Raw genomic sequence first — 12,437 nt, 5'->3', positions numbered from 1 at the left:
CTGGACTACGTATCACTTGTATGCATTGTGAACTATCTGTTGGTGCAGCGACTTGTGGTAGTGTTGGGGTATTTTTGCTGATGATGTCATCAGTGGTACAATTTTTCCAAAAGGAGCCGTCAATTGACTTGGTGTATCTTCCTCCCTTCTGCTTGTCATGATCGTTCAGCTAAAATTTGGGGGCCAACAGAGGTGAGGCAAGGAACCTCCCCCCCTCCCCCCCGCTGGTACAAAGACCTCTCCACAGGTGTGGCTGTATACTGGACCGGTAGTCAATGACGGGTAAGATCCAATTACAATGGTACCAACCTAAGACAGGAGGCTGACGCCTTGAGGTCAGCTCATCCGATAACGGGTAAGGACCATATGTACTAATGGACAACCTAAGGCAGGCACGGTCCCTAAGCCACATGCTTGTTGTTTAAACAGAGAGGGGGAGACGTTGAGAGCCACAGCCAAAGGGGCCCCAGCAAACTTTCAGACTGCAGCTGATTGGCTCACAGAGGCCCCAGCAACATCTAGCTGATTGGCTCCTCTGCGGTGATGCTCATTGGGCTGTTTCCCTGCCCTTTCAGACCACGGAGCTGCTCATTGGGGGACTTTTTTGGCTCTGCCCACGCGACCCAGCCAATCGGCCTCAAGAGCAGGAGGATTGTGGGAGGTGGAGAGGCTTGTGGTTGAGAGAGAGGCTTATGGGAAGCCGGTGGTGGCAGTTGGGCTCTGAGGGTTTTTCCTGAGGAGCGGTTTTGTTTGGCGTGTGTGGTTCTAAAAATAAAGTTCGTTTCTTTTGACAAGTGGCTCCTGAATTGTGCCCAGCCAGACTGCAGCAAGGCTCACATGCACTTTTCTCTGGATCTCCACCTTGAACTCTTCGTTCTGCTTTACAGTGGAAGTCACCTCATGCCCAACACGTCTCCAGGCCACTGAGGCCTCCCTCCTGGGCCCCTGCCTGGTGCTGCCAGCCTGTGCTGGCCTATAGGGGCCACACTCCACCTTTGTCCTCCAGCCCTGGCCCTGAGGCAGCCTGCCTCTCCACCTGTTCTCAAACCCAATGTCTTTCTCTGGAGTTCAGGAAGGTGTGAGACTCACCTGCCATCTTTTGCCCCAGAGGAAAAGCAGGATTTCCCAAATAGTGGCCCACAGAGCAAAGGGGTGTCTTGACTGTGGGCAAGTCTTGCCCTGAAGCCTCTGAAGGGAGAATGGGGCAGTTCTGGCCTCCTCCCTGGGGTCATGTGCCAGGTCTGCAAAGCTCTGGCAGTCATCGCTGCGGGAGCTGGGATGCTGCTGCACACCCACAAGCATAAGATAGCCCTGCAGCCCCTGACCCTACATTGGGCTTTTCTTATTTCATAATCACTGTCCTCATCACCACTTTTTTTTTTTTTTTTTTGTGGTGTTGGAGCTTTAACCTGGGACGGTGTGTATCACTGAGCAAGTCCTCTACCACTGAGCCACACTCCAGCCCATGTCACCATCTTAAAACGGAGGAAACTGACTCAAGAGATCCAAGAATGCTAGAGAATAAAGACTGTCTCAGAACACAACAACCCTGATGCTTCCTTCGGATGAAGAAAATGCCACACAGCACAAGATGGAGCCGACCGTGCAGCTACACAGATGTGTTTATCTGAGAACACTCCCCCGGATTCCTCCCCTCGGATCCCTGTTCCTAAGCCTTCTCCTTCCCATAGTCCTGGAGCTGGGGGACTCAGTTCGATTTGCTCTGTGGTTCAGAGACTGCAGCAAGATCAGGGAGGGCCTGGGCGACCAAAGCCAGCAACTCCCTTAAAAAGGGCCCTGTGCCCAAATGGCTTCCTGAGTCTGGACGGGTGATTGCAGTGCCAGGCCTGCAGAGGGAGCCTTCCCTGCAGGAGCACTTGAGCCAGCATTGTGATGTGGGCAGCCAGCCTCGGGATAGCCTCCAGATGCTCAGAGACACAGGAACAAGGAAAACAGCATCAGTGAGAGCTTGCTACTGTACCTAGCAACCCCTCTGAAAAACTCTAGGTCATCTGAAGGAAGAGAATCAAAAGAAAGCACACTGGAACAAGAGCCTTACGGCAACACCTTTTTAATAGGTCAAAGTAACTGTACAGTTCATTATATTCTTCCTGAGAATAATTCATATCCCCCGACAAACTAAAGGGAGGGTGTGTTCTTCAGAATGATCTAAGAGGACGATGGTGCAATAGCTGGACATCTATCGAGAACCAAACCCCTGCGTCCCGCTTAGTTCTCTGTGGGGAAGACAGACACGATGAGGGTCAGCCAGCGCCCGTGGCTGTGAGGGGTCAACATGGCTTTAATCTTTCCTTATAAATCATATAAAAATGGAAAACGGTGGTTCTGGACTCCTCGCTGCAGTTTGGAGGTGCTCTGGTACAAAGTGTTTCTGCTTCCAAGAGAAATTACACTGCTACAAACAACGGGCACATTATCCTGGTGAGAAGACACGAGTTTTGAGTCTTGGCTGGGCTCTGCAGCTGGCTCCAGCCCAGCGCTTCCATGTCCATGTAAAGTGAAAGGCGGGAGACAGAAGGGTGCTAGTTTTTTTTTTCTGAAATGATTTGAGTCTTCAAAATATAGCTTTTATATTCTTTCTTTGTAAATGGGATTAGCATATTGCAACAGAAGGGTGTTCTAGCCAAACCCCAGTCTGGATAATAATGCTATGGCAAGAAAGGAATCCTCAGCCTCCTGGGTCTCCTGGGATTCTTCACCACATTCTCTTCTTCCTATATTCAGTGAAGGCAGGTCAGGAATGAACACAGCCCCCAGGCCATTCCCACTAACAGGAATACCAACTGCTCTTCACATTTCTGCTTTAATTTCATTTTGACACAGGGTCTTGCTAAGTTGCTGAAACTGGCCTTGAACTGGCAAACTTCCTGCCTCAGTGTCCCCAGTTGTTGGGATTACAGGCATGCACCATTGCATCTGGCCTTCATGTTCTTAAAAGCTTCTTAATGTATAATTTTCATTCTTGAAAAATGCCACATTATGGACCCCAGACTTTTCCGAACCCCATGATTTAAAAAGAATAACAAAAATGAACCCAAGTCAAGATGTGGTTAAACTTATGTGAGAGGTTTTCAGCCAGCTGTTGCTCAGCTGGAGATGTGGTGCTGGCGCCTGAGGACACGCTGGCTCTGGCTGCTGGTGGAAGGTCGGTGAACACCTTCCCAGGGAAGAAGTACAGCCCCCGGGCGGGCTCAATGTGGCCTTGCCTGCCCAAGCATCTTCAGTCTCGCCTGGTCAATGGCATCCAGCAGGTTCTTGGCATCTACTGCGAGGGCGTGGGCGGCAGTCAGCATCTGCTTCTTGTACTCCTGCTGCAGGCTGGTCATGGCGCACTGCTGGGCCAGCCGCATCTTGCTGATGAGCTCTCCCAGGTCAGAGTTGAGCAGCTTCTGTGCCATCTCGATCTGGAAGGACAAGAGGCAGGTCAGGAGGATGGCTTCTAAAGAACCTTTCAGGGAACTTTGTTGTCTTTTATTGCAGGGCTGGGGATAAAATCTAGTGCTGGGCATGCACTCTCCCACAGGACCCCACCTCTGCCCCTTCTCTACGCAATTTCACAAGCCTTTCTTTTGGTGCCACCATGAGAAAAAAAAAAAAAATCTTTCCCTCAAATAAATCCTCCTTAGAAGCAACAGGGTGGAAAACCTTTCTCTCCCTGGGAACTCTGGCCAGTGTCGTGTGCCTGTGCACGTGTACTTGCCCAGCAGTCCTGCTTCCACCCACAGCCCTGCTGTCACCAGGACGTCCTCTCCATTCTGTATTTGCTGTCTGGACTTCCACCTCACTATCTGGCAGGGCTTTCCTTTGTTTTAAAGTAAATCATAGAACCTGACAGAATCTCAGAGATTACCTGGTCCAGATTCTCCCATATCAGCACGGGCAGCTGAGGTACAAAGTGACCTGCTGAAGGCCAAGACAGGACAAAAGCCTGGGTCTGGACTCCTGATACCTCTCTGGACCTCCCGGAGCTGCATGGGACGATTCTTGGAGTCAGAAGGCCCTGGCCCTGCCTTGGCATGAGCAGGCACGGGACTCGCCTACTGCCCCCATGGGGGCAAAGGCTTGTGTGTGGAGTCTCATGAGCCCGCCTGTTCATTCAGCCAGGGGTGACAGCCATCTGCTCTTGTGGCCCTTCCTGAGCACTTAACATGCACAAGGTACCTTGTGCTGTGACATGAGAAGCAGTCAGACATGTCTGCACACACAGGCTAGGCACAGGACTGCCTGGGACCCCCAGAGACAGTAGCACAACAGAAATGCACAGTGAGAAGGGGCAACTCACCCTGCCTCAGAGGCTTCCCAGGAGAGCCTGGACTTGGCCTGCACTGTGAGTGGGCTGGCTTCCACTGCAGGACCTCGCAGGCCATGCCCAGCTGGCCCTCTCCTGCTGAACTTGGTGGTGGGTAGGCAGATCAGATTTTTAGGAAGGAACAATGTAACCTAGAGATCTACCTCTTTCTTTCAGAAAGAAAGCTCTGGGGGCAGGGAAGGAAGGCAAGTCTTATGGCAGTCTGAGGAGGTGACAGTGGTCGGTGAGGATGAGGCCCACTGGAGACTGTGTCCCGTGTAGAGGGGACTGAAGGGGCAAGTGGCCAGTGTGTGGTAGGCCCTAGCTGGGGAAGCAAGCAGGGAAAAGCAGACGGCTCCTGCCAGCAGCTGACAGATGGCTGGAGACTGAGCTCGGTACGGCGCTACCATGCACGGGCTTGGGAAGCAACAAGTATTTGGATCTATGGAAGTGGGGTGGGTTGCCAAGATGAGGGGTTTTCTTTAATACAAATGGGTGGCACCTTGGGGACAACCACACTCAGTGTAGCAGCAGGAGGGAAGCTGAGCAGGACTGGCTGCTCCTTAGGAAGCATGGTGGGCAGCAGGGAGGGGCAGTGGGCGGGGAAGCAGGCCCACAGGAAGGCTCCTCTTAAACAATGATTCAACAACAAGGAATAAGGGAGAGGGATCTGTATGCCTGAGAATCAGGAGTGCGAGTAATGACTTCAGCTACTGGCTGCAGTAAGTGCTGATGATGGTCCCGCAGAAAAACCCTTGTTAGACCCCTTTCCTGCCTATGGTCATGAACTCCTCTGCTTTCTGGCAAACTTGTTGCTGATCATGGAAAACTGCTCAGAGCCCCAGAGAAGCAGGTAAACTAGTGAGGACCTGCTTGCTATGAAAAAGCTGCACTGTGGAGACACTCAGAGGAACTACGTGATTCTGTCACTGATAGAGGAACCACCAATGGTTGCTGTGTCCCGCTGTCCCTTAGGAGGCAAGATACAGCTCCCCAGATTGACATCACCCAGACAATCTGTACCTCAGATGTGACATCCTGAGAAGGACTCCACTTCAGGAGTCCTGCCTGCTTAAGATGTGACACTGATATGCCATCCTCCTGCCTCCCCTAACCCTCCAGCCTGAGACAACAGGCATGCATCACCATGCCTGGTGATACTGACGTTTTTTTTTAAATACTTATTTTTTAGTTGTAGTTGGACACAATACTTTTATTTTATTGATTTATTTTTATGTGGTGCTGAGGATCAAACCCAAGGCCTTGCACATGCTAGGCGATTGCTCTACCGCTGAGCCACAACCCCAGCCCAACACTGACTTTAATGACCAAGTACAGGCTCAGTTATGTGAAGAGTGTCATCATGTTGAGAGCACTCTGACAAGTACACTGCCCTTCATCTGTAAGTCAGAACGAGGCAAAATTACTGAAAGGTGGTGGAAGCGATGATTGTTGCTAGGAGACAATATTTGGGGTGAACTTTGGTCCCTTAAAAACTTTTAGTAAAATTTATTAATTTAAGAGAATATTTTAAAGGGAAAGCCAGTATCACTTGCAAATACCAAGGTTTGGGAAGGAGCATTCAAAGGAAGTGGCAATGCGTCTCCCACTTTGGAGGAGCTCAGCACCGACAGCAGTTTCCCTGAGTGCTCACGGCCACCCTGTTCCTCAGGGGAAGGCCTCACACAATGGCTCTGAGCCTGAGCAGGTGCTGACCTTGGCAGGGGACAGAGTGAACAGAAGGGCTATCACCTGTGGAGCACCTAGAGCCAGCCTCTGCTGGTCCTGATGTGGGACCTTCAGCACCACAGCTGTTCCTGTGTGTGGCCCCGCACATGACCCTTCCAGTGCTGTGCCTACCTCTCGGTGTGTGCTGGCTGGGAGGACAGGAATGGTCTCATCCACGGTAGCCAATAGTGTCCGCAGGGCCAAGCCAACTTCCTAACAGACAAAACCACGGCCAGGGTTAGAGCACATAGGAATTTCATGGTGGCACTGACCATTTCACCTTGCAAGTGAAGTGTGCACGAACCTGCGCGCGCACGCGCACACACTCACACACACACAGTTTTTAACAGTTTTAAGAAAAAATTCTGCACTTCTTTCTCTTAGTACTGACCCCATCTAGTACATTACAAGGCTCCTTCCCTCTGTAAAGATGCAGATCTCTGTCTGTCCTTCACCATAATGTACCAGAGCAGTTGCCCAGGTAAGAAGCGTCACATAGACGCTAAGAAACAGGCATGCCCTGTTCCCACCTGACCCAGGAAGACGATGGTGCCCACACAGGTGAGGCAGATGCCACCTTTCTCATGTGTGTGCATGGAATCTAGAGGCCATTTTGAATCTTCCACTCCACACTCCATCCATTCTTATAATCCATGTGAGTTGTTAAGACAAGGGCTAACTTCTTAGAACATCATCATTTTAAATTTCATTTTTTTTTCTAGTATTGAACCCAGGGACACTCTATCACTGAGCTATATCCCTAGTCCTTTTTTTTATTGGGGGAGGGAATACCAAGGATTGAACTCAGGGGCACTCAACCACTGAGCCACATCCTCAGCCTTATTTTGTATTTTATTTAGAGACAGGGTCTCACTGAGTTGCTTAGCATCTCGCTTTTACTGAGGCTGGCTTTGAACTCGTGATCCTATTTCAGTTTCCCGAGCTGCTGGGATTATAGGCGTGTGCTACTGCTCCCACTTCCTAGTCCTCTACTGAGACAGGGTCTCTCTAAGTTGCCTAGGCTGGCCTTGAACTTGCGATCCTCCTGCCTCAGCCACACGAGTCACTGGGATCACAGGTTTTTGTGCCAGTGCCAGGCTAAATTTCGAATTATTGGTATTGCTGTTCTTATGAGGATCCAAGATGTATGACCAGTATGTCAATATGTAATATGAATAAGATCAGTATGAAAATACTTGGGTCAGCATGCAAAAGGAGTGGAATCATCTGACCAAAGCAGTCAGGCTTTACCTAAAACGGAGATGCTCTGGGCGGGCATTGCTGGGCAACTGTCATCATGCGAACACCAAGGCATCTGCCTGCACAACTAGGATGGCTGCAGTACCACTTGAGCATATAGTCCTACAGGACCACCACTCTAAGTGGCCAGGTGATGAATGGAGCATCCCACAGACTACATGACTGATAGTTAAAGCAGAAGTTGCTATTAAATCAACATGCACAATCTTGACATGTCTGAAATCCTGAGTGCTTTTGTTTACTGCTGAGTTGTTTTTCCAAACTTGGCTATGGGTTCATCATGTTCTCCCAGAAGAACTTTGAGTATGATAGTCACAGGAGCACAGTTTAAAACACGAACCAGAATGATCAAGAAATATCACAGCTTTTAAGCAGCTTTTCTACATTGATGGTATTTCTACAAAGATTGCCAATAGGTACACTAAAAAAGTGGTATTGACCCCACAATCAACAACAAAAAACCTAATTAAAGCACAGGCAAAGGAACTAAATAGACATTTCTTCAAAGCAATCACACAACAAAACAGAGAGTCACCCACCCATGCAATTTAGAGGCGGAGCAGCTGGAGTTCGCACAGGTTGTGGGGAACCCAGAGGTGCAGCTGCTGGGAAGTGCGGTGGCAGGATCTGGGAGGATCACAACAAGGCTGCTGTGCCTGCCAGAACTCCTCTTCTGACTGCACACTAGGACTGAAGACAGAGCCTCGAAGGGCTACCTGTACGTCACGTGCACCGCAGCACTATTCATGAGAGCCACCAGGTAGAAGCAACCAAGTGTCCACAGATGGACAGATGAATGAACCAAAGCTGGTATGGACGTACAGCAGGATGCTGCTCAGCCTTAGAGATGAAGGAGACTCAGACACATGCTACCACAGGGAGGAGCCTTGAGGACATCTTTCCCAGTTACAGAAGCCCGTCCCAATAGGACAAATGCTGCAGGACTCTCACTATGTGACAGACCCTGAGCAGCCAGATTCAAAGATAGAAAGTAGAACTGAGGCTTGCAGGGGCTGAGCAGGAGGGGGAATGAGGAGTCAGAGCTTAACTGATGAAATTTCCGTTTTGCAAAGAGAAAGTGCTTGAGCTGGACTTGGTGACGGTTCTCAGCAGCCTGAAGGTGCTTAATGTCACAGATGTGGGGGGAGGGAAGATGATATATTTTAAGAAATGTTCCTACTAGTGCTGTCTAGTTACACATATACTATAGTTAAATGTAATAGCGGCATTGATTTTGACATATTCATCAATGCATGTAAAAGTTTGTTCCATTTTAATCCCCAAGGATGGTAATTTTTTTTTTTTTGTACTGAGTATTAAACCCAGGAACACTTAACCACTGAGCCACATCCCCAGCACTTTTCATATTTTATTTAGAGACAGGGTTTTGCTAAATTGCTTAGAACCCTGCTAAATTGCTGAGGCTGGCTTTGAACTTGCAATCCTTCTACCTCAGCTGCTGGAATTACAGGTGTGCACCACCATACTTGACTCCAAGGATGATAAACTTACCACCGTGGGGCGGAGAAAAAAAAAAAAAAAGCACGTGCCAGCACCTTTTAAAAACACTAAAGCTAAGTTTGATGGCACTCTTTGAACTGTAGGACACTTCTGAGCACCTGTGTGCCATCATGAGGGTCTGGTAGGAGCAATGCTGAGCCTCCTGGGCAGTCTTGTTTGGACAGCATCTGTTATTACCTCCCAGGATCCCATTCCACTGAGCACAACTTGAAAAATAGTCCACAGTATTTTTATTTTGGTCTCTTCCTTCTTTTATTTTTTTAAATTAAAAACACACACACATACTCACCCCTTAGTTTAAGAAAACCAACACAGATAAATTGTCCATATACTCTTTTGCCTCTTCCTCAGAGGGACAGTATCTCAACTGGATAATTACTGATCCCATGTACTTCTTGGACTCATTCAGGATGCTCCTGCATGTTCTTCAACTTTACATAAATGCCTCATGCTGACAGTACCCACCTGCAGCTGCTGTTTTAACTAGAGACTACATTTGTGAAAGATGGTATCCCTTCAGGACCCTACCATCCTAATGTTTACTGACATGAGAAAAGCAGGGATTCACAATGATGGTGGCTGTCTCCAGAGTCCTCACCATGTGGTGCCTTCACACCTTCTTAAGCATCAGGTCTGACTCTGGGAGATGTCAGAGACATCTAGCAGCTCCACCACAGCCTCTGTGCACCGCAGGCTGCACTCACCTTCACCATAGGGACGTACTCCTCGGGTGGGGCTGGCTGGATTTTACTGGACATCTCAATGACAGCTTTCACCAGGCCCGTCACGTTCTCATACACCTTGTCATTGGACCGGTCCAGGTTGGCAGTGGGAGGGGGACTGATTTCCTGGGGTTGAAGCTGACAATAAAGAAGCAGATCATTCTTCTGCTCTCCAGCAGTGGGAGTGATACCACCACAGCTAAATTAGACTTCAAAGCAGACTGCAGAAGATAATGGATTTTCTTGTTTGTATAGGATATAGTTCAGTTTGAGACAGTAAAGTGATTCACCCAAGTGACAAATAGAGTTGGCAATATATTTTTTTCTAATTTTGAGCTCAGCTAAAGGAAATGAAATGGAATGACATATACTGTACTTAAACTCCCAGATTCTTTCAGTGTCCCTACACCCCAAGATTATTCACCACAAGAGAAACAACCCACAAACTTTACATCTGAGGATTCACCAAGTTCCACAGAAAGTCACTTGCTAATGATGGAACACTCTACACCAGTACCGAGCATTTCCTTGGCTTCAAGTTCTGCAGTAAGGAGGCTTGTGGCTCAGCTGAGCTGCCTAGGAGAGACCCGCTCTCACACGGGAGTTCATCCCCAGTGGTCACTACCTACCTGCAGGACACTCCTAAATCCCAGTGGTGGGGAAGCTGCTTCCCACAGCTCTCGGCTGCCTGCTGGGTGAATCTGGGCTCTGAGCCTCAGCTTCTCTAGTGGGCCAGATGAAGGGCAGATGAAGCCCTGAGGTACATATGCCCACCCAAGGACACAGGAGATATTACATGTCACCCAGATAACCTGAGTACTAGAGGTGGAATAATGTGTGGCCTCCACCAAAGTAATTAAAAATTCAAATTGGGGGCTGGGGTGTAGTTCAGTGGCAGAGCACTTGCCTAGCATTCACAAAGCCATGGGCTCAATCCCCAGCACCACCAAAACATTTAGAGTTATACTAACTACAAGAAAGACACTGTGTGTGTGTGCGCACACTCAACGGACGTGCATTTAGACTAAATTGCTGTATATGACAGTCATTCGATTGTGATCTTCTGCTGGTGTTCAGTCTAAGGCTATAATTGCCCGTTTCTGAACTCTTGGGTACCTTGCCCAAGGAGACTGGAACAGAATTAGTCATTTGTTCCCAAGTCTGGGTACAGGACAGAAAAGGGCAGGAACAACTCATCTATTGCAAGGGTGCCCACCTCTCAGTTTTCAGCCAACATCAGTGCTGTTTCTGGCATTTGTCAGTCATGAGAGACAAAGAACCAAGCAAAAGTGCCCCCCGACTCCTGCACCAGGCTTCCCACTTGCTAGTTCAGGGTCACATGCAGGGAGCTGGGTGTGAGAGAGCAAGCTGGACAGACACACAGACACAATGTGCTTACCCTCCATGGCTATTGTCCAACGGAGGTGAGGAAAAGTTAGAGGAATTTATCAGAGGAAGGGAAAAAAAGAAAAACAACATTAATCAAGCAGCAGACACCTCCCTAAACACATGAGCAGGACGCAAAGTACCAGCTGTGGCTGCAACCCGCTCTTGTTCTCTGCCATCAGGAGCCACCTTGTCTTTTGGGGGCTCCATGCACAGTGGGTGACTTAGAGCCTTGCCATGCACCACGCTTGTTCCCATGAGATAAGTGAGCAGGACAGCGTGCAAAGCCTGGGAGTGACAAGTGGCAGCCGTGCAAGGATCAGCAGAAAGAGGCTTCTTCATAAGAGATGGGGACGTTTCATCACTGGAAATGCCACCTGACTTCCCAGGGATCTGGTTCCCACACCTGGCCCTTCGCATCCTTGAGAATCTGCACTGGCATCTAGCTACACTGCCCCCAAGAAAGATTCCTGGTGTGCTTAAAGACCTCAGGAGCTTATTTTAAAAATCAAAGTATAAAGAATATCCTTCTTTTGAACCAACTATTATTATTATTTTTTTTTAATATCGGGGATACTGAACCCAGGGCACTTAACCACTGAGCCACATTGCCAGCCCTTTTAATATTTTCTTTGGAGACAGGATCTTGCTAAGTTGCTGAAGCTGGCTTTGAACTTGCGATCCTCCTGCCTCAGCCTCCTGAGTTGCAGGGATTACAGGCATGTACCACCGTGCCCAGCTTGAACCAATTCTTAAGAGAAGGTTCCATGACTTTGAGTAAAACCACCCCGGCTGTCCTCTGCCTGAACAGGCAGTGAATGGGAGAAACAAGCACCTTCTCCTCTTCTTAAAAGTATCTCAAAAGAAACATGTCCCCAGCACCTGAGTGTAGAGATGCACTTCTCTCTGGTACTTCCATGTGCACTGGAAAGAAGAACTCTAGAACTCATCACTCAAAAAAAAGGGCTGGCTGCCTTTTACTTTCTGCAGTGAGAACCTCAGTGCAGTCTTGTTTATCTTCCCAGGATGGCCTGTATAGACTCCATCACACAGGAAGACACATGGCTTCTTCGGGAGGGTGCCAAGGGCATATTCCACCAAGAAACAGGATGGTTTGCAATTCTAGGGGTTGGGGGAGGCCTGCCATGACTGTGACCTGCTTAAGGTTTCCCTTCTTATGGTGCTTTTAACCACGCATGGTGACACTCCAGAAGTTTAGAGAAACATCTGTTCTTGGTTTCCTATTTTCTAGAGCTCAACAACTTGGAAACTCCTTGTCCGGCAACTAATGACAATCAACTGTCCCCCAGCCATGTGGCCAATCCCACCCCTCAGGGTGGTGCCTGAAGCCCAGAGCTCCAGGGAGGCTCCAGGGGGAGTGAGACAGCATAGGGCTTGGGATCTGACCCCAGCACTGAAACCAAGCCACAAGAGCAAAGCTGCCAAGGAAAACTGGGACGATTTCTGGCTAAATGTTATTTGAATGATTATTTTAGTTATACCTAGTTAAA

At 48.9% G+C, this 12,437-nt stretch overlaps 1 protein-coding gene across 26 annotated transcripts in view; it reads right to left on the bottom strand.

Moving 5' to 3' along the window:
- Nucleotides 1-2,055: 2,055 nt before the first annotated feature.
- Nucleotides 2,056-12,437, bottom strand: part of Ptk2 (protein tyrosine kinase 2) — a 229,663-nt gene continuing 219,281 nt past the window's right edge. For all 26 annotated transcript variants that reach the window (XM_058580855.1, XM_058580854.1, XM_058580847.1 and 23 more), the window contains 3 exons: nt 9,523-9,678; nt 6,170-6,250; nt 2,056-3,425 (listed from right to left, as the gene is read on the bottom strand). In XM_058580855.1, the coding sequence (XP_058436838.1) occupies nt 3,213-3,425; nt 6,170-6,250; nt 9,523-9,678 (450 nt within the window). In that variant the 3' untranslated portion in view covers nt 2,056-3,212. The remainder of the gene's footprint in view (nt 3,426-6,169; nt 6,251-9,522; nt 9,679-12,437) is intronic.

The sequence above is a fragment of the Marmota monax genome, unplaced genomic scaffold (assembly GCF_021218885.2).
Source record: "Marmota monax isolate L192 unplaced genomic scaffold, Marmota_monax_Labrador192_F-V1.1 WCK01_AAM20220418_F8-fsc00073, whole genome shotgun sequence".
In the NCBI taxonomy this organism is placed as follows: Eukaryota; Metazoa; Chordata; class Mammalia; order Rodentia; family Sciuridae; genus Marmota; species Marmota monax.
Note: the sequence above shows the minus strand (reverse complement) of the source record. Positions and strands in the feature narration are given on the sequence as shown.